The following is a 22,385-nucleotide window of genomic DNA, read 5'->3' on the forward strand; positions in this document are numbered from 1 at the left end:
AAATTGGGTGTGAAGATTTATATGAGAATGTTTGCCTGCTTTACTTATATCCAGCCTTTCTCTTTATATAGGATCCAAGGCAACTTGCAACCAGTGTACAGTTGAACAATTATTTGTACAAAAGTTTCTAAACAACAATGCTGTTAAAAACATAAAAGTTGGAACAATATAAAACACAATCAAAACAGTAAAAAAGGATAGAAGTAGAACAGTGGGGAAAGCAGGTAAGTCTTCTTCGACAGCATCTTAAAAAATATATGGATTAGAGCCTCGAAATGGAAATCATTGGGAAAGTGGAAGTTGCCAAAAGAAAAAATAATCCATGGATAAATTTTTGGTATAAGATTTCAATAGTCTCTAGAAATCTCAAATGTCCAAAGTGGGAGAAAGAACTCTTATCTGTTTGAGGCAAGTGTGAATGATGCAATTGGCCAGCTTAATTAGCACTGAATAGCCTTGCAGCTTCAAAGCCTGGCTGCTTCCTGGCTGGGGGAATCCTTTTTTGGGAGGTGTTAGCTGGTCCTGATTATTTCATCTCTGGAATTCCCCCATTTTCAAAGTGTTGCTCTTTATTTATTGTCCTGATTTTAGAGTTGTTGGAGTAGGAAAAGGAGGTTTGCTTAGTTTCGATCCTTGTGCCCAAATTGGAAGCTCAATCCAGTCTCTGGCTCTTGAGGTGAGCTGGGGTGGCATTTATATAGGTTTATGGTAAAATTATGAAGTTTTGCTGAACACAGAGCAGTTATGAAACTGTAACTGCAATACATAGTACCAGCCGTACTGATAAAGACCCCAATTCATTTCTGAAAACAAGGACAGCAGCAATTTATTCTTCAACTTCACCTGTCTTATTGAGAGGGATGTCTGCAATATAAGCATATAGTGTTATAAATACATAAATAGAGGAACAATCCTCTCACAGTCAACCAGTTATAGCACTATTAAAAGTAAGCATGTGTATATAAAAATTAACACCGGTTAGTAACACAGAGTCGAATAAAGACTGCTTTCAAATTCCTTTCTGAGTCAACAACGGTGACATACACACATCAGAACTGTTTTGGTTTATAGTGTTATTGAAAGAATTCATTTCAATTTAAGCAAATGATATATATATTGTGATAGTCAATGAAGTATTCATGAAAACGGCAGCAATCTTCAAAACATCCATTAGCTTAGCCCAGTTTAGAAGTGTTGGACTACATTCCTCATAATCCCCATGCAGTACTTTCTAAGGATGATGGGAGTTATTCATTCCTCACAACCTCTGAGGATGCCTGCCATAGAGGTGGGCAAAACGTCAGGAGAGAATACTTCTAGAACATGGCCATACAGCTCAGAAAACGCACAACAACCCTGTGATTTCGGTCATGAAAGCCTTCGACAACACGTTATTTCATTCATCTGGAGAGTATTGCCTTGGGTGGCCTGCTATAAACATACTTTATGGTCACAGTGTATGGTATTATTTTGAGATACTACACAATGAAATCCAAAAGGCAACTTTGCATTTTTGTTGAAAGTAATTCTTTCAGTGCTTAGCACTTACACATTTTGTAAAAATGTGTCACACTGTGGTGGTCTCCCCAAATTAATATGTACTCCCCTATGTTTGAGGGGAAATTAATTGTCCTAGGACTGTCTAAAGTGGATGACTTTTGACAAACTCACAGAGCTGTTTAATTACTCACTGAATATGACTGAAAAGAACAGGAAGACATGTTTTAATACTTCTGAATTCAGCTCTTCCTTTCCTAGAACAGAATAACTTTGTCCTTAAAAATGTGCAAAATTCAATAAAGGCATTTCAGTAAACAGGTTAACCTGAATCTCTTCGAATTCAGTAGTTTTCAACCCTCCACGTCTTCCCCCGAAACTCCAGTGCATGCAAAGCACTCTGGGTCACTTTATCCATCATAGACACTAGCTGGGTCTGTCTTGAATGTCCTCGGTTTGCTAAGCATCACCCATGAAGTCCTCCATAAACTTCTGAGAAGGTCCAGGTAACAGTTTCCAGCCGCTGCGTTAGCCATTCCATTCACCACTGTTATGATCATTGTTTTCATCTTCTTCTGAGTCGGCTGATGCTTTCTTTATTCTCTGGATGGCTGCCTTTATGCTTCTCTCCAGTTCATTGCTGGAACCTTTTTCCATGTCTGTCTTGGGTTCTTGGCTTACCTTCCTCAGCTTTACTCCTTGTCTGATGGCGGCAAGGATGCTGTCGTTGAGGCTGGAGCTGGAAGACGCTGCCTGGGATGGTGGCTCCACTTTACGCAGAAGGACTTCACCACGCTTTAGTGAAGCCAGAACTTCATCCATGGATCCTGTGGGAGGAAGCAGATGAATCAGATCTTCCATAGTCCAGGAGCAGTCACTAAGAAGGCTCTCTCCCTTGTCTTTGCCAAATGGGATCAAGAGAAAACCCTCATCCAAAATTCTTAGAAGTCAAGGAAATAGTCTACTTAACAAGTCACATTAAGGATTGGATCTGGGCCCTTGTTTAAACCAAACTAGTACTCCAACACTAATAATAATAATAATAATAATAACAACAACCTTATTTTTATATCCCGCCCCATCTCCTCGAAGGGACTTGGGGCGGCTTACATGGGGCCTTGCCCGATACAACAATATAATAACAACAAGACAATAAAACAAATATCCCAACAATAAAACATCAGCATCAATAAAACAGTCATAAAAATCAACATACAGCATAAAATGTTAAAATCAGGAGACTAATACACGGATCTGGGCCAAAGTGCAGAATATTTCAAAATGGGGAGAGGTAGTTTCACAGCTAAAATAGTCAATAAAGTGCAATGTAATAATGGAAAGCATCAACAATGGAGCTATTGTTGAATGGGCAGATAAATCAAACCTACAACGATTAATCATCGAAGGCCATCACTAAGATACCATGTTTCCCTTAATGGAGAAGCCACAGCCTCCATCCACTCTTGTACTAGGTCACCTTTCTGCAGATTTCCGTCTGAGTAAACCAACTGCCAAAGTCTACTAATTCTCCATTTTTTCAGGTCTAACTAGCAAAACACCACAACACAAAACTGAAGAATAAAACTTTGATGAACCCCTTCCATATGCAAAGGCAGGTTTTAATTTAGCCGTAGGAATTTGCACAAAGAAAAGAAGTACATGGGCATGAAAAGCTTATTTGTTCCAAGCCACCATATGTGCCACTTACAAATTTAGAAGTACACCCGCCTGCACTTTCCTCCTCCTGAGTACACTTCATATGTCTGAGGAATCACATGTGAGATATTCCAGAAGCAGAGATAGTTTTGGAACTAAGGGTTTTAAAAAATGGACTGAAGGAAATCATCACTGAGTCACTGTGAGTTTTCTGGGCTGAATGGCCATGTTCCAGAAGCATTATCTCCTGACGTCTCACCCACATCTATGGCAGGCATCCTCAGAGGTTGTGAGGTATATTGGAAACTAGGCAAGGGAGGTTTATATATCTGTGGAAGGTCGAGGATGGGAGAAATCCCAATGAAGGAATCAGCCAGGCCTTGAAGCTGCAAGGCTTTTCAATGCTAATCAAGGTGACTAATTGCAACATTCACACTTGCCTCAATCAGACAAGAGTTCTTTCTCCCACCCTGGACCTTCCACAGATGTATAAACCCCACTTGACTATTTTCCAACAGACCTCACAATCTCTGAGGATGCCTGCCATAAATGTGGGCAAAACCTCAGAAGGAGATGCTTCTGGAGCATGGCCATACAGCCTGGAAAACTCACAGCAACCCAGTGATTCCGGCCATGAAAGCCTTCAACACCACCAAAGGGAGTCTACCTATACATTAAGAACTTTCTAATGGTATGAGCTTTTTGATAGACGAAAAAACTATCTTGAAAGGTAACAGACTTTCCTGTAATGACTATTGCATAATGTATTTCATTGGATCACATTTTGGAGAGAAGATTGGGCAATCTGTGTCACAGCATACAGACACACAGCACCTGGCATATAATCAGCAATGTGCTGTCCTTGCCTAATGCTGGAGTCTTGTTTATTATAGCGTTGATTATACAGCGGGTGTTCACTCTCCCCAGATTAAGAGGGGCCGGGCTGTGGCGCAGGCTGGTAAACAGCTGCTGCAATAAATCACTCTGACCATGAGGTCATGAGTTCAAGGCCAGCCCGTGGCGGGGTGAGCACCTGTCAATTAAAAATAAAATATAGCCCCTGCTCGTTGCTGACCTAGCAACCCGAAAGATAGTTGCATCTATCAAGTAGGAAATAAAGTACCACTTATAAAAGTGGGGAGGCAAGTTTAACTAATTTACAACGTTGGAATGAGGAAGTGAGGAAGTGCCATCAGAGTGGATGATGAAGCAGCTGCTCCGCCCTGTGGCCAGAATCGAACATCCCCTCAGGAGAAGGTTAAATTGCCTCTGCGTCTGTCTGTCTGTTGTCTCTGTCTCGGTTCAATGTGTTTATGGGCAGTGAATGTTTGCCCTATATGTACATAATGTGATCCGCCCTGAGTCCCCTTCGGGGTGAGAAGGGCAGAATATAAATACTGTAAATAAATAAATAAAATAAATAAGAGGTATAGGATTAGAGGCACCCTGTTATCACCTCAATATAGCATCAAATTTCAAACCTTCAAATACTAGATGGAATATCTGGGAATCATACCAGGAGGGTAGAACAAGCAAAAGACCTGTGAGTTTTTCTGATGCTATTTAGTCAGTCCGCATGGCAAGGATACTACAAAAACACAAACATTTACAGTGTTTTACCTGTACACCTGGACAAATGGTTTCCTTCCTTAGTGGCAACACTTGCTGCAGGTGAATCTTCACATCTGGAGGGCAGTGAAGTCTCTTGTGGCCTCTTTGGGACAATGGGCGGGATGCTTGGCAGGGGTGGAGGGGGTGGCGGCAGAGGGGGTGGTGGAGGAGGTGGGACCATCAGTGATGGCGCCCCTTCACTTTTGTTGGGCTTCTCCAGGCTATTGGGAGGTACAAAAATTTGGATGGGAATCTCTTTTGGCGTCTTCTGGCATGCTGGTTTGGAACCTTTGGCTTCCCTTGCCTGGCGAGAGGCCCTCGGCTGCTTAGTGGCAGACATTTTGCTTGTCAACAAAGGTTGAGGAGATGCTGCTGGAGAACGACGCGACGCCATCTGCGGCTGTTTGGTGTTCAAAGGCCGGGACGTCTTCAACACAAACTGTGCTGGACATTTCTGTAAGGCAGGAAAAGCGATTAAATTTCAAAACAATAGAATTGAAACTGTAAGGATCACCAGCACCAACAATTATGCATCAAACCAAAGGTCTCTATTTTGTTCAGTATTCCAGTTGTGCATGGGTAGCCAGTATATAAGATGGCTTTAGTTCTCACGCCTTCTCCCCAGAAACTCTTTTAGACCTCCTTTCTGGTGCTTTTATTCTAGCATTCTTCCTCCTACATCAGGCAAGCATGATACTAATTTTAAAATATGCCAAACTCTTTGCTAATTCATTGCTCAAGGTTTCTAAAATTGAAGTACAGTAGAATCTCACTTATCCAACCTTCTGCATTATCCAATGCAGTCTGCCTCCAGCCCAGATCTGCAGCTGTTTCTCTAGGCAGTAATGCACAGCGGGCCAACACATTCAACAACAACACAAATGCAGCCATGCTCCCAGACAAGTGGCAGAGTTGTTGTAAAACATGATGTTTTGGTGCTTAATTTGTAAAATCATAACGTAATTTGACGTTTAATAGGCTTTTCTTTAATCCTTCCCTATTATCCAAATTTTTTGCTTATCCAACGCTCACCTTTATTAATTCCTGCAACTAGACATTGCAGACTGATGAACCAAGTACATCTTTAAAATTTTCCTTCTCCAAAATTAAGCGTAAAAATTGCTGAGAGCAACTCAAGTTGTGACACTTGCCTCTTTGAATGTTTTTAGCCTCTCCAGAGTTTTCTGTCGCTCCTGTTTGATCCAAGTCCTCTTCATTTTCTCATCTTCTTTCCTCTTCTCTCTTTTCTGCATTCAAACATCAGGAAAAGTTAATATGCATACATATAGGTCAAGCACAACTTGATCCCCCTGTATCCTTGACTGAAGTCAAAGTACTGGGACTTGGATTCAAGTTCAGATTTATCATATGTCTTCATACAGTTAATACTCTGAACTTTATTTTATTGCCTTCATTTCTTTCAAACCTTTTTGCATTTTCCTTCAACTGGTAAAATGCAAAGTAAATCAATACATACACATCTATGGGGACTGGCAACCAAGATGGTAAAAAGTCTAGAAACCAAGCCGTATAACGAGTGGCTTTGTGACCTGGGTATGTTTAGCTTAGAGAAGAGAAGCTTGAGAGAGCATGTGATGGTCATCTTTAACTATCTGAAAATATAGTACATAGAAGATGAAGTAAGCTTGTTTTCTGTTGCTTCAACAACTAGAATGTGAATTAATCGATTCAAATTACATGAAAAGGGATTCCATCTTGAAATCTCAGTAAGAAAGGTGCCCACATACTTTCAAATTTATTTTTTCACCTAAGGGCTACTGACTTCTCATTTGGAATTAGATGAAACTGTGCACTGGAATCCATGTAATTCCATATGAAATGCCTCCCACCCACCACACAGTCCTTTCTTAATACTCACAATCTGGATGCTGTGATGTTGCTGGAAGTGCCGAACACTATCCTCTGCCTGCTGGAGCCTCAGCCGGCGGCTCTCTTCACACTGATCCTAGCAGAAGAGAAACCATTTTGCAGCAGTAAGGACTAAGATCTATTTTTCAAAACAAGCTAAAACATCCCTCTAAAATTCTTGGTATTCTGAGTTTTATATTGCACTCCACTTCCCATAGATCTGCCATGTTTGCTTGGAAGACAGTTACATGCAACATCCAACCGCCACCTCTGTCTTTTGGATTTTATACCTTTTTGTTGCGGAGATAGGCTCTCCTTGAGCAGATAATCCCGCGTTTTGTCTCCAGCTGCTGGGTCTTCTGTCTCAACTGGGCCATTTCAGAGGAAGGTTTGTGAGGTTCTTCCAGGACTAGCTCTGTGGCTTCTAACTCATCAGGAGTTTCACATGTGTCATAATAAATTACTTCATCTTGAATCTCTAAGGAAGGGGATAAGGTATAAATAGATGCAGTATACTAAAAAACAACCCTTTTATGGATAAGGCAGAGAATAAATATTTTTGCAGACAAACAATGTGGATAGGGCAAGCACGGACAAACTTTGACCTCCTGAGGAATCCTTTGTTGGGAGGTGTTAGCTGGCCCTAACTGTTTCCTGTCTGAAATTCCCCCATTTTCAGAGTGTTGTTCTTTATTTACGGTCCTGATTTTAGAGTTTTTAAATAGTGGAAGCCAGATTTTGTTCATTTTCATGGTTTCCTCCTTTCTGTTGAAATTGTCCACATGCTTGTGAATTTCAATGGCTTCTCTGTGTCGTCTTTGTTGCGGCTTGTTGTTGTGTAATCCAACAAAGGATTCCCCCAGGCAAAAATAAGCCAGGGCTCGAAACTGCAAGGCTTTTCAATGCTAATCAATGTGATTAATTGCAACATTCACGCTTGCCTCCAACAGCAAGAGTTCTTTCTCCCACCCTGGACCTTCCACAGATATATAAAACTCCCTTGCCTAGTTCCCAATATACCTCCCAACCTTTGAGGATGACAGTCATAGATGTGGGTGAAATGTCAGGAGAGAATGCTTCTGTAACATGGCCATACAGCTTGGAAAAATCACAGCAACCCAGTAACTTTAATTACCAATCATTTAATTCCCTTGGTATTTTCAGCATGCATGCTAGAATCACAAAACTGCATTTAAAAATTTCTATATTTATGCCTTAAGCAATAATAATAATAATAATGAATAAAACAATAGTTAGGTAGGAGGGTGTGATGGCAGGGGATTATTTAAGCCAAAACAAACCAAAACATGAATCTGCTGGATGTGCCTGAATAATAAACCCTAAATTTCAGACAATTTCTGAATGAGCTGAATTAACCTATCCGTGCAAATGAGTAGTTCAGATCCCTGGAAAGGGCAATCTGTCCTTTCTATGACAGATTAGGTGACAAACAGGTGAGTGAATGCTAGACAGGAGGAAGAGAAAAGCATGAGAGAAAGCAAGAAAACAGAGCAATCCTTCTGACTGGTGTACTGCAGCATGCAGTACCTGATAGATTACTCTGCAAAGGTAACAGGGACAAAGGGCATCTTATTATTGGAATTTTAAAAATGGACCATCTATCTCTGGCTGGAGTCACTCTTTGCTTCCTTACCTTTCATCCGCCTCCTTAATGTCTCCAACTGAGCAGTGAGCAGTAGCTCTTCATTCTTCAGGATCTCAAATTGTACTTCATACAGTTCCAGCTGGGTTTCGTAGTATTCTATTTCTAGCTCCTCAACTTGAGCCACGTCATTTTCTTGCTCATTCAGACTTTCCATCTATGGATTATTCAAAGTGGCAGGAAGGATTATTGTAGACACAGGCCCTGGTGTGCCCTGGACTCTTTGCTAAGATCCTACACTTTCAAGCTCAGTAAAAGTGTAGGATCTCAGCACTAAAGGCTCCTTGTCCCTAAATCCAGGACTCATAGTTGCATTTTCATAGCCCTCCCTCCACCCATGGTCATAAAGGTGGAAAATATCAAAGAATTCTCTGGATATGTCCCCATAGCAGACATAATATTTTCCACTGAAACCCACTGAGGTCTCAGTGAATGATATCATTAGTCTGCATCTAGCTGCAGGTTCCTAAACAGTCACTTACCGACCAGAATAAAATAGTGATAGGAGCTACTGCAGCACAATAATGAGACTTTGAACACTGCAGCAAGATGGACAATGTGTCAAACCCTGCACTGGCCCCAAGACCCCACTAAAAACAACCTATGCAAGATAGGCTTAATTTAAATAATGTTGGACTTTACTCAGTTATAATTTGCCATTGAAAAACTATGCCAAAAAAGAGGGAAGACTGAGCACCCAAGGCATATTACACTGGGGATGCGATCTTTACACAGATATAGTAGTTAGGACGGGGATGTGACTCAGAAAAGATCACATACATTGCATCCAGTAGGTGCCAGGCTTAATTTCTGGCAACTCACCATCTTTAAAAAAGGTAGAAGGATCAGACAGCCAGTGATGGAAATATATCTAAAACACATTTAAACTCTCAATAAAATTTAGAATGACGTAAACCATACAATTGAAAATAAAAAGCAGTTGGAAAATAAAAAGCAGTTGTTAGAGTCCAGCACCACACTCAGAAGCATCTCCAAAGGCACTCCTAGACTGAAGCTGGGAACCTAATTGCCGTGTTGTTTCCTTTAGACCCAGTGGCATTAGTTGGAGCAAAAATCACATCTACCAAGCCTAATGAGAAGGGAACCTGGAAAGCTCCAGGAGCAATTCTTTACCTGCTTCTGGATGTCGGCTCTTCTGTGCTTCAGGCATAGCTCTTTGGCTCTCATGTATTGAAGGGTCTCTTTAGCTAATAAGTACTTCAGGTTTTCTAACCTTGGAGAAGCTGATGCCCAGGCAGCTTGGCCAAACCGCTTCTGGTCTTGCTCTATTTGCTTCTGCATTGCTGTAAAATGAACCAGGAACAAAGCAATCCAAGCCAAAGGAAATGGAAAACAAAAAATTAATCTCCTCCTACTCAGCACCAATGACGACACCAGAAATATATTAAAATAAGAGTATGGAAGAGGTACCTTCCATAATAATGCACTTTTTTATAGTCCACCTCTCCTCCAACAAGACCAAGATGTGCCTCCCCCACCATCCCACTTCATGTGAGGGGGACCACAAAGCCCATTTAGTTTAAAGTTCGGCTCTGAAGGAATACATAAGTAAAGCACTTGCAAAATATAACCACCTAAACTTTGCTTAGGTAAAGGTAAAGGTTTCCCCTGACGTTAAGTCCAGTCATGTCTGACTCTGGGGGTTGGTGCTCATCTCCATTTCTAAGCCGAAGGGCCAGCGTTGTCCAGACATCTCCAAGGTCATGTGGCCAGCATGACTTCATGTAGCGCTGTTACCTTCCTGCCGGAGCGGTACATAATGATCTACCCACATTGGCATGTTTTCGAACTGCTAGGTTGGTAGAAGCTGGAGCTAACAGCGGGCACTCACGCCGCTCCCGGGGTTTGAACCTGGGACCTTTCAGTCTGCAAGTTCAGCAGCTCAGCGTTTTAACACACTTGGCCACCTTACAGCTCTTACATGCAATTTCTAATGTTAAAGTAGAATTTCCTTTCTTGTCATTTGAATCTATAGTTTGTGTTCTGCTCTCCAGAAAAAACACAACAACAACAACAACAACACTTCCAAGCTCCTTCTATCTTATTACATGACGACCCTTCAGGTATTTAAATATTCCATGTCACTTCTCAATTTTATCTCTTCAAGTGAAACATATCCAGGGCTCAGCTTTCCTAGACCTTTTACCATCTTGGCCACCTTCCCCTGAATCCATTCCAGTTTCTCAATGCCCTTGACAAGGGTATTGAAAACCAGACTAAGAAAAAAAAGCTGTCCAGTGGGAGTTTCATGAATTTAAGGACCTGGACCTAAAAAGCCCCAATATCTGCCACAATATTGCTCACTAAACAGTCAAATCAACTCAAACTTTGCTAACAAAATCCACTATGATACCCCAAACTGAATCAGAACGTTCACAACAAAGAAACATCCCTGTAGATGAAGCCCCACAAGTCAGAGCTGTCTTCCTCCTTCAACAAGAATCCCCCATTCAGCTGCCTCAATTTCTCACAAGAGAAGGCATTTTTGGTCTGCCATTATTCACCTGCTAGTGCCGTCACGGTTTCCTTGAAGTAACTGACTGTGATGTCTTGAATGGAGTTCACAGCTTCTTCAGCCTGATTCGCCCACTCCTCTGCTTCTTTCCGTAAGGCTTCTACTCTTTTAGGCCCCAGTTTATTGGCCTGCAGGGATTTCTGCAAAGAGAACCCACTTAAGAGCCAAATAAAAATGGGCATTCTGATCACACCATGCAATATGTGTAGCATAGTCGGGTCTAGGAAGAATATTGATCTGTGCTCGTTGAATAGTAGCAAACTATGCTAAATATTGTGTACAGTTGGCCCTCACTTTTGAGGATTTGCTAAATATAATTTATAAAAGTTAGCCCCATAGGCATCCAGTAGTAAAAATATCACTAGATGAAAGGAAAGTTTTTGACTGTGTACTGAGGACATCTACTTGAAAAAGCTTTGAAAAGAAATGAATGTGGGAGATAGCTTTGCAGCAATTATAACACAGCTAAATAAAAATGCAAGAGTGACACTAAGTGCAAATTATGTAGATTCCATACAATTACCAGCCCGTTAAAGGTGCTCACCCTCTATTATTATTATTATTATTATTATTATTATTTTGCTTTAGCAATAGAGCTGTTAGCAGAATTTATGAGGAATTAAGAAATAGTTTTATCATCCACCCAAGTTACACAGGATCAATACTGGACATTTATTTAAAGCACTGTATGAAAACTTACCAGGATCTCTCGTCTGTATAAGGTTGCGAGTTCGCGCATATCTCTAAACGGCTGCAACAAGTATTGGTAGAATTCAGTGGCCACAGTCACGAGTTCCAGGTAAGCTTCATCCTCCTCTTGATAGAGTTCCATTAAGGCCACCAACTTGTCTGTGTCTTTGTGACGATGAAGGATCTAACAAGGCAATAAAGAAAGATCTGATATTAACAACAGGGAGTTACACTCTTTGTAAACGGGTTGGAAAACAAACTTGAATTCGGCCTGTCGTGTCCTTTTGCGTGACCCTCCAGATGCTGGACTATCATAAGACATCACAGTTAGAGCTGATGGGAGTTGTGATACAGTAATGTTTGGAAGTTTTTTCCATGTGGTTAGGAGTCTAAAATAGGCATAGGCAGACAATGTCAGCCCTCCTGGCGTTTTGGACTTCAACTCCCACAGGCTGTTAGGAACTGAAGTTCAAAACACCTGGAGGGTCAAGTCTGCCCATGTCTGATCTATATCTTCCCCACACTTGCATCTGTGGTTTGCTGTTCCCCACACTCGCATGTCACGGACTCCACCCTGTAGTCCCATTTCTGAAGATTGGCTCTGCACCTCATGGTACCAGAGCACAGTCCATTAAGTGCCTGAAAAGCAGTGATTCTCAACCTGTGGGCCATGAAAACAAAAATCTGATCCACAAACCTCCTTCCTCTTTATTTATTTATTTTATTAATTTTATTTCTGCTCCATTCCGCAAAGCTGACCATTGCATTAGATAGACCACATAAGCTCTAGATGATTAAATATTGTTTTCTGTGACCAAAAAGTGATTCGTAACCCTTCTGGTGCTAATGTTGGAGAATGGTGCCTGGTCAAAGTGGTCCCTGATCAAAATAAAGTTGGGAACCATTGCTCTAAAGACCAAAGCTAGAACTTTGAATTGTGTTCAGTAGCAGACTGGCAGCCAGTGGAGCTGACGTAACAGTGGGGTGGTATGCTCCCTGTACACCACTCCGGTGAGCAATCTGGCTGCCGCCCGCTGGACTATATGAAGCTTCAAAACAGTCTTCAAAGGCCAACCCATGTAGAGCACGTTGCAGTAATCTATGTGGAGTGTAACAAGAGCGTGGACCACCATGGCCAAGTCACACTTCCCAAGGTATGGGAGCAACTGGTACACATGTTGTGAACTTCTGTCCATAGTAGAAGTGTCCTACCAGGGGAGGAATTTCTTAATGTGATGAGGATGATTGCTGGAGTTCCCTCCTTTCAGGACACTTCTGCCTCTTTTCAACCAAAGGTGGCTATGCATGACAGTTGGAAGTACACTAGAGTTCCGGTTATTCAACATAAATGGATGGGCCAAATGTCAGATAACTGAAACTGTTGGATAATAGGGAGGCCCTATTATCCAAGCCTCTCCATGCTCCAAACTGGGTGCATGGCAGGGAGGGAAGAAATAATAATGAAATAATAATAATAATAATAATAATAATAAACTTTATTTATATACCGCCCTATCTCCCGGATGGGACTCAGGGCGGTTTCCAATCATAAAAACAGCACATACATTACATAGCAGCATAATAACACATTACTAAACAAGGTAAAACAATACAATTATATAGCAATTAATAGCACTTACACAACCTAATCAAGGGGATGGGAACCATAAACCCAATATATTAAAGTGTATCATTTCAGGCTAGATAAATCTTGTGCAATATATTCAGGCCCAGATTGATTGACGGTAGTCCAATGTAATTACTTAAAAACCTGCCGACACCACCAGGTCTTCAGTTCCTTACGGAAATTGGATAATGTTGGGGATTGCCTGATCTCTTTTGGCAGTGCATTCCAGAGCCAGGGGGCCACTGCCGAGAAGGCTTATTCCCTCGTCCCCACCAGCCGCAGTTGAGACGGTGGTGGGAGCACGAGGAGAGCCTCCCCAGATGATCACAAGGTTCGCACTGGCTCATAGGAGGAGATGCCATCACGGAGATAGGTAGGGCCCGAGCCGTATAGGGCTTTATAGGTCAAAACTTGAACATGTCCATTTGTATTTTAGAATGTTTTTATGAATGTTGATGTAAGTTGATAATTTTTAATCTGATTTATAGTGTATTGTATAATTTTTATATGTGTGTTTATTGTAACCCACCCTGAGTCCCCTCTCGGGTGAGAAGGGTGGGATATAAATGTTGTAATAAATAAATAAATAAATCCTGCACCTTGAATTGGGCCTGGAAGTTTATCGGCAGCCAGTGGAGCTGCTTTAATAGGGGCGTTGTGTGCTCCCTATAGCTGGCTCCAGTTAGAAACCTTTCCCTTCCCAAGCACCGGGCTTCAAAAGTATTGCTGCCTAGAAAAAAAACGGTGTTTTTCTAGGCAGCAAGGCTCCAAGCTGGGTGCTTGGCAGGGAAGGAGACTTTTCCTTCCCGGCAAGCACCCGGCTTCCGAGAAAAACTGCTGCAACGCACAGAAGGTCTCTCCAAGTGCCTGGTGCTTGCCGGATGGAAATGTCTGTGCCAGTCGCGCAGCAGGCCTCTCCAAGCAACAGGCACCCGTGGGGAGGGGTGAGAAGCTGGCATGTCGGATAATACGGTGTGTCGGATAACTGGAACTCTACTGTAGTTGAAGTCATGTGATGAGCTCGGCGCTTGAAAAGAGACGGAAACGCCTCCCTGTGAGGGGCTGTGCTTCCCTACCTGCCGCAGGGCCTCCTTAGCGCGTCCCAGGCCCGCCTTGAGGGCCTTCCTGCGCAGCTCGGCCAGGCCCTCGAAGTAGCGCGCCTCCTCCTCGGTGTCGCGGGCGAAGAGGGCGTCTAGCAGGGCCCTCCTCCCGCACAGCTCGGCGGCCCAGCCCAGGTAACGCTCCAGGCCGCGGCAAAGCGCTTCCAGCTCGGCCTCGCCCAGCGCCGGGCGGCTGGGGAAGAAGAGCAAGGCCCAAGGCGCCGCGGAAGAGCAGTGGGAAGTGGTCAGGGCCTGAGGCAGCTCCGGGAAGGCCGCCTCCAGCGCCGGGGCCAAGGCCGAGAGCTGCCCGTGGAGGCCCCTCAGCGCCTGCGGGGTAAACAAAGCGGCCCAGGTGGTGGGCTCTTCTTCCTCCGCCGCTTCCGCTTCCGGTCCCCCTCGCTCCTGCAGCGTCCGGTTGTGGCAGGTAAGCGCGAACTGGCCCTCGACGCCGTTCCAGGCCACCAGGAAGCGGAGGTTGTGGGGCGGCTCGGCGGGGCCGAAGGGGTCCTCCTTGACCGCCACCCAGCCCTCCAGGCTGTCCGGAGGGGCGTCCTCCATGGCCACGCCCACCGCCCTGAGGCCACGCCCTCCAGGAAGCCCCCGAAGGTGTCCTCCTCCCGCTGAGCTTTCCTTCCGAAAGAGAAACAACGGAAGAGGACCTCCTCCTCCTCTCAGCCTGGACACGCCCACTCCGGCGGGCCTTTTCCTGATTGGAGGATTGGCCCTAAAGGGGCGGGGGTTGAAGTTCGCAAGGAGGAGGACGCTCTCAGTCTGGACAGCCCCACTCAGCGGCTCCTTTCCTGATTGGAGGGTTGGTTCTCAAGGGGCGGGGTTTGAAGTTCGCAAGGAGGAGGAGGATGCTCTCAGTCCAGGCACGCCCACTTCGTTGGCGCCTTTCCTGATTGGAGGGTTGGTTCTCAAGGGGCGGGACCTTCGTTCAGGGTTTGGGTTCGCAAAGAAGGAGGAGGACGCTCTCATTCCGGACACGCCCCTTCTCCTCGGCGCATTCCCTGATTGGAGGATTGGTTCTAAAGGGGCGAGGTTTGAAGTTCGCAAGGAGGAGGAGGATGCTCTCAGTCCAGACACGCCCACTCCGTTGGCGCATTTCCTGATTGGAGGGTCGATTCTCAAAGGGCGGGGCCTTTGCACAGTGTTTGGGTTTGCAAAGAGGAGGAGGAGGAAGGAGGAGGACGCTCTCATTCCGGACACGCCCCCTTCTCCTCGGCGCCTTCCCTGATTGGAAGGTAGGTTCTCAAGGGGCGGGGCTTCCTCGCAGTGTTTTGGAGTGCGTCTGCTTCCAGTCACATGAGCCTTCAAGGTCCATCTTCCAAAGCTCAAGGCCAGGTTCAATTAGTAATTTGTTGCAAACTCATATAGATCCAGCCAGAAAGTGAAATTAGGGCTCCTTCTACATTGCCAGATAATCCAGGTTATCCAAACAAAAAAATCCACATTATTTGATTTGAACTGGATTATCTTAGTCTACACTGCCATATAATCCAATTCAAAGCAGATAGTGTGAGGCTTAGGATTTGGAACTATGGGTTCCAACGACATTAGGAAACATTTGGAAAAACTTAGAACATTAGGAAAAACTTCCTGGGCATAAGAAGAGCTGTTCAGCAGTGGAACTCTCTGTCTTAGAGTCCGGTGGAAGCCCCTTTCTTGGAAGATTTTAAACAGGCTGGAGCCACAGCGGTGCAATGGATTAAACCCTTGTGCCTGAAGGTTTGGTTGCTGACCTGAAGGTTGCCGGTTCGAATCTGCGAGATGGGCTGAGCACCCGTTAGTCAGCTCTAGCTTGGACATGAGAGAAGCCTCCCAGCAGGATGGGAACACATCCAGGTGTCCCCTGGGCAACGTCTCTGTAGACGGCCAATTCTCTCCAGCGGAAAGGTAAGGGTGCTCCATGCAGTCGTGCCAATGGCCACATGACCTTGGAGATGTCTAAGGACAACGCCGGCTCTTTGGCTTAGAAATGGAGATGAGCACCAACCCCCAGAGTCAGGCACAACTAGACTTAACGTCAGGGGAAAACCTTTACCTATATCCAGTCTATGATTCTATAATTTTTATTGTAATTTTTTAATCTTGGAAGACTTTTAATCTGATGTAAACTGTGTTTTTGATGTATATTGTAAGCTGCCCTGAGTCCTCTGATGAGTGAGAAGGGTGGGGTAGAAATGATGTAATAAATAATAAATAAATAAATAGGAGCTGTTCCATAACATCGAGGGCCCACTCACACAGCCATATGACTCAGAATATCAAGGTAGAAAATCGCCAGGGCAGCAGAAGACAAGCTTGCTCCCTCCTCCCTATAACTTCCCTTCACGTATTTGTACATGGCTATCATGTCTCCTCTTAGCCTTCTCTTCTGCAGGCTAAACATGCCCAGTTCTTTAAGCCGCTCCTCATAGGGCTTGTTCTCCAGACCGTTGATCATTTTAGTTGCCGCCCTCTTTGCCTCTGCTGTTTCTCTTTCATTCAAAAGCGGTTTGTTGCCAGAGAAATGTTCAATATATCAAATGTTTTAACCCCAACTTTTCTCAGGAGCCATTTGGGCCTGACGTTCTCCTCTCTGACACACAAGAAGTCATCTGCTGAAGGACAGCTGGTGCCAGGCTATATTTGTTCTTCTTGCTCATAGCCTGCATGCCGCGCTTAGGGTAAGCAGCAGTCTAGAGTTACAAGAGTGAGGCTTCGGTTTCAGAAGTCGAAAGCTGGCAGGGAATGGCTGCCGTATGAAAAATCAAGGTTTGTGAGGAAAAATAGGTTTCGTTATTGTTGGGATTAAAGAAGAATTATGAATCATTGATACTTACGGTAAGTTTTTAAACAGCAATTTTATCCGTCTTTTAATACAGTAGAGTCTCACTTATCCAAGCTAAACGGTCCAGCAGAAGCTTGTATAAGCAAATATCTTGGATAATAAGGAGGGATTAAGGAAAAGCCTATTAAACATCAAATTAGGTTATGATTTTACAAATTAAGCACCAAAACATCATATTATACAACAAATTTGACAGAAAAAGTAGTTCAATACACAGGAATGTTCTGTTGTAATTACTGTATTTACAAATTTAGCACCAAAATATCATGATATATTGAAAACATTGACTACAAAAATGGCTTGGATTATCCAGAGACTTGGATAAGCAAGGCTTGGATAAGTGAGACTCTACTGTATATTCTGGTATCTTCACTACTTAAATGCACTGCATCAGTGTTTGTAAAGCTGGGTGTATATAATTTAATCTCAACTGTTTTTACACATTCTTTCTTAAGATGTAAATGCCAGACGATTTCTTGCTCAATAAACTGCAGCTCAAAAGAAGGGATGTGGGGGTTGTGATGTTTATGTTGGTTGTTATTGTTTTATGTTATTGTCTTTGCACTTTTTGTATTTTGCATGTTTAATAAATGTAAATTAACTTTATTTATACTTTGCCACTGTCTCCCAGAAGGACTCGGGGCAGCTCACAAAGCACTCAAGTCACAACATGTAAAATATAAAAAGTGCAAAACAATAACATGAAACAATAAGCAGCCAACATAAACATCACAACTGCACAGTTCCCCCTGATTAAAGACAATAAAATACAGCAATTGCTGCATGTAAAAACAACAGCAATCAATCTCAGTCTTGTAAAGTGCTTGATAAAGAATCTAAATATGGTCAAAGACTTGCATGTTTGAGTGATTTGTGAGCTGCCCTGAGTCCCTCTGGGAGATGGTGGCGGAATGTAAATAAAGTATTATTATTTTATTATGACACAGCAAACAAGATAGACATGCTGGATTTCGTATCACAAAATCACAAGTTGGACACTTCCCAAGTGTCTAGGACTGTGTGATGTATTTTCGGATGATGCGCGCAGATCCCAGCAGGGTGGCCTTTTGCAGTTGGCAGATCGTAATTTGGCAATGTCTATTGTTTCCAAATGCCGACTGAGATCTTTTGGAATGGCACCCATTTGAACCTGGGACCTTTCGGTCTGCAAGTTCAGCAGCTCAGCGCTTTAACACACTTCGCCACCGGGTTTCCTTATTTATTTATATCCTGTCCTTCTCACGCCGAAGGGGACTCAGGGCTGCTTACAAGTTATGTGTACATACAATATATTATATTATATATTATATATTATTATATATTATTACTAGCTGTGCCCGGCCACGTGTTGCTGTGGCGAAGTATGAGGCCCCTTCTACACAGCTGTATAAAATGCACACTGAAGTGAATTGTCTGGCAGTGTGGAGTCAAGATAATCCAGTTCAAAGCAGATAAGATTATGAATGGGTAATATAGCTGTGGGGAAGGGCCTTGAGTCTACACTGCCATATAATCCAGTGCAAATTAGATAATCTGTGGAAGAGGCCAAGGCCTAAGTCTGCCTGTCCCCTGGGCTGAGTGGGTTGCTAGGAGACCAAGTGGGCGGAGCTTAGCCTTCTAACTGGCAGCAATTGGATAAAAACAATTCTTCCTCTCCCTCTAATTAGGACTTTATTTTTCTTTTCTTTTTGTTGTATCAACCTAGAGGCGTGGATGATGGGTTGTGTTGTCAAATTTCGAGGTTGGGGGGCCTGTAGTTTTGTTGTTTAGTTGGTCGCCGTGATGCCATCACTCATTTATATAGATAGAAGATATTGTACTATAACACTATATTGCATTATTATTAGTAATATTACATGTAATATAAATATACAATTACAATAGTGTATTATTATTATATTAAGGAGCCCCGGTGGTGAAGTGTGTTAAAACGCTTAGCTGCTGAACTTGCAGACCAAAAGGTCCCAGGTTCAAATCTCGGGAGCGTAGTGAGCGCCCTCTGTTAGCTCCAGCTTCTGCCAACCTAGCAGTTTGAAAACATGCAAATGTGAGTAGATCAATAGGTACCGCTCCGGCGGGAAGGTAACGGCGCTCCATGCAGTCATGCCGGCCATATGACCTTGGAGGTGTCTACAGACAACGCCGGCTCATCGGCTAAGAAATGGAGATGAGCACCAACCCCCAGAGTCGGTCAAACTGGACTTAACGTCAGGAGAAAACCTTTACCTTACCTATTCTTGTGCAATTGGTAAGTAGACTGGGCTGTCCTTTTATTTTCAAAAGGCTTCATAGAATCATAGAATCCTAGAATTGGAAAATACCTCATGGGCCATCCAGTCCAACCCCCTGCCATGAAGCAGGAAAATCACATTCAAAGCACCCCCAACAGATGGCCACCCAGCCTCTGCTTAAAAGCCTCCAAAGAAGGAGCCTCCGCCACACTCTGCGGCAGAGAGTTCCCTTGCTGAACAGCCCTCACAGTGAGGAAGTTCTTCCTAATGTTTCACAACTTTGCTTTGGTCAACTGAGGCAGCAGGGCTGTCTTTCTGCTTATTGAAGTCTCTAATACTTCTAATACTTTTTTTATTATTTTTATAGCTATGCAGTTCTTCCTTGACTTGTCCTGAAGATCTTGTATCATATGGTGTCTCTCCTGCTTTTCATCCAAGAAGCTTTTCAGCTTGCTAGATCGGCTGTTAGTACTCCAGTTACCCCAATGGATTCCGAGTCCAAAGACAAGGATCCGGAAAGCCCCAGATATTATCATCTGGAACTTTATGACTCAACTGAAGACTTAGAGATGTTTTCAGAACCCTTTCGAAGACGAGATCTCGCTGTGCAGGAAGACAGGAAGACTCAAAGCACAGAGAAGCCAACAATCTCAAGCGGGGATTTTGGGGATCAACACTCGGACAGTGAGCCAGCAAGCAATAAAGATGGCTGTGATGCCCTTAAAAATATGGCTGGATATGATACGGAAAAGAAGCCACCCTTCAAAGACATGGACACATACTGTATTACTTGCTGTGTTCCTGTTAGAGCCCTTGACAAACAGTGTAGTGAACATGAAGAGCATGAAGTCATTCCTCTCGACAGTGTGGTTCAAATAGCAAAGGTAAAAGCAACAATGCACAATAATTCAGTCTGGAAGAGGAAAATGTTCTCTTTTGACAATAACCCAGCATAACGTTGTCATATTTTGGCAGGATGAACTTCAGAAAAACATATGCAGACTGGAAAAGCAGATTATTCATTTGGAGGGTTTTTCAAGCCATTTGGAAGAAATCTTCATCACGGTAGAGGTATGACAATCCCACAGTTCTTAAACAGAGCATTTTTGGGTGGAGGAGAAAGCCATTCAGTTCTATTCTTAGCCTGGTTTAAATTCTTGATATTATTACAGTAGAGTCTCACTCATCCAAGCCTCGCTTATCCAAGCTTCTGGATTATCCAAGCCATTTTTGTAGTCAATGTTTTCAATATATCGTGATATTTTGGTGCTAAATTGGTAAATACAGTAATTACAACATAACATTACTGCGTATTGAACAACATACTCGCTTATCCAACGTTCTGCCGGCCCATTTATGTTGGATAAGTGAGACTGATGTTTTGGTGCTTAATTTGTAAAATCATAACCTAATTTGATGTTTAATAGGCTTTTCCTTAATCCCTCCTTATTATCCAAGATATTTGCTTATCCAACGTTCTGCTGGTCCGTTTATGTTGGATAAGTGAGACTGATGTTTTGGTGCTTAATTCGTAAAATCATACCCTAATTTGATATTTAATAGGCTTTTCCTTAATCTCTCCTTATTATCCAAGATATTCGCTTATCCAACGTTCTGCCGGCCCGTTTATGTTGGATAAGTGAGACTGATGTTTTGGTGCTTAATTTGTAAAATCATAACCTAATTTGATGTTTAATAGGCTTTTCCTTAATCCCTCCTTATTATCCAAGATACTCGCTTATCCAAGCTTCTGCCGGCCTGTTTAGCTTGGATAAGTGAGACTCTACTGTATATGTGCATTAGTTCTCAAAGCAGTGAGATAGTTGAGGCAAAAACAATTTCCCCAATTTAGGTTTAAGCCAAGTTTTGTTTTATTTGAGGGGAAGACATACAAACAGCATTTTATAGTTTGTATCTAAGCATAGATACAGTCACACAACCTAAACACCACAGTGATCTAAAAAACATTGTTTCCATATCCACTTTCTACCAAAGTAGCCACTTAAAAACAAATTTAACCCAGTTCCAGAATCAAAACGGTAGAAAATTAACTATTTTGACAGTTTATTTTCCAGCTCATAACATTTTTGTTACAAATGTTTCTGCAAAAAGCAATTGATTAACTAACAAGGCACAGGTCTGCCTTGAGTGTCTCTCAGGATTCTTATACAGTAGTCTCACTTATCCAACATAAACGGGCCGGCAGAACGTTAGATAAGCGAATATGTTGGATAATAAGGAGGGATTAAGGAAAAGCCTATTAAACATCAAATTAGGTTATGATTTTACAAATTAAGCACCAAAACATCATGTTATACAACAAATTTGACAGAAAAAGTAGTTCATTACACAGTTATGCTATTTAGTAATTACTGTATTTACGAATTTAGCACTAAAATATCTCAATGCATTGAAAATATTGACTACAAACATGTGTTGGATAATCCAGAATGTTGGATAAGCGAGTCTTGGATAAGTGAGACTCTACTGTAATACTTTTTGTGTCAACCAGACATGGATTGGAGAGGCCTTCACCAATAGCAGAAGGCAGCCACTTAAACAGAAAAATGTTGAAGGTTTTCATGGCCGGAATCACTAGGTTGCAGTGAGTTTTCCAGGCTGTATGGCCATGTTCCAGAAGCAATCTCTCCTGACGTTACACCCGCATCTATGGCAGGCATTTTCAGGAGTTGTGAAACTCCTTTCCTTGTGAAACTAGGAAAGTGGGGATTATATATCTGTGAAATGTCCAAGGCAGGAGAAAGAAGTCTTGTCTGTTTGAGACAAGTGTGAAGGTTCCCATTGGCCAGCTTGATTATAGAATCATAGAATAGTAGAGTTGGAAGAGACCACATGGGCCATCTAGTCCAACCCCCTGCTAAGAAGCAGGAAATCGCATTCAAAGCACCCCCGACATATGGCCATCCAGCCTCTGCTTAGCATTGAATAGCCTTGCAGCTTTAAATCCTGGCTGCTTCCTGCCTGGGGGAATCCTTTGTTGGACGCAGCATATTATTTGAGAACACAGAAATGCTGGGGCGCTCTGACAACCATTGTGTCAGTGAAGCCATT

At 42.9% G+C, this 22,385-nt stretch overlaps 2 protein-coding genes across 5 annotated transcripts in view; one reads left to right on the plus strand and one right to left on the minus strand.

Moving 5' to 3' along the window:
• Positions 1–800: 800 nt before the first annotated feature.
• whamm (WASP homolog associated with actin, golgi membranes and microtubules) lies at positions 801–14,914 on the minus strand. The gene is made up of 10 exons (XM_003228488.4): positions 14,226–14,914; positions 11,533–11,706; positions 10,822–10,972; positions 9,431–9,600; positions 8,288–8,453; positions 6,924–7,111; positions 6,644–6,730; positions 5,916–6,011; positions 4,774–5,218; positions 801–2,324 (listed from the first exon to the last, which is right to left on the minus strand). Exons 1-10 carry the CDS (start codon positions 14,805–14,807, stop codon positions 2,026–2,028), a joined length of 2,358 nt encoding a protein of 785 aa, XP_003228536.2. The 5' UTR covers positions 14,808–14,914; the 3' UTR covers positions 801–2,025.
• A 304-nt stretch (positions 14,915–15,218) lies between these two features.
• The window catches only part of fsd2 (fibronectin type III and SPRY domain containing 2), a 31,962-nt gene continuing 24,795 nt past the window's right edge, over positions 15,219–22,385 (plus strand). The window contains exons 1-4 of one of the 4 annotated variants that reach the window (XM_062963231.1): positions 15,219–15,493; positions 16,803–17,075; positions 19,681–20,197; positions 20,289–20,384. In XM_062963231.1, coding sequence (XP_062819301.1) covers positions 19,724–20,197; positions 20,289–20,384 — 570 coding nt within the window. In that variant the 5' untranslated portion in view covers positions 15,219–15,493; positions 16,803–17,075; positions 19,681–19,723. Of the gene's footprint in view, positions 15,494–15,545; positions 17,076–19,680; positions 20,198–20,288; positions 20,385–22,385 lie in introns of those variants that run through there. The other 3 variants (XM_062963229.1, XM_062963232.1, XM_062963230.1) reach the window with 3 other exon arrangements.

Source organism: Anolis carolinensis, unplaced genomic scaffold (assembly GCF_035594765.1).
Source record: "Anolis carolinensis isolate JA03-04 unplaced genomic scaffold, rAnoCar3.1.pri scaffold_11, whole genome shotgun sequence".
Taxonomy (NCBI): Eukaryota; Metazoa; Chordata; class Lepidosauria; order Squamata; family Dactyloidae; genus Anolis; species Anolis carolinensis.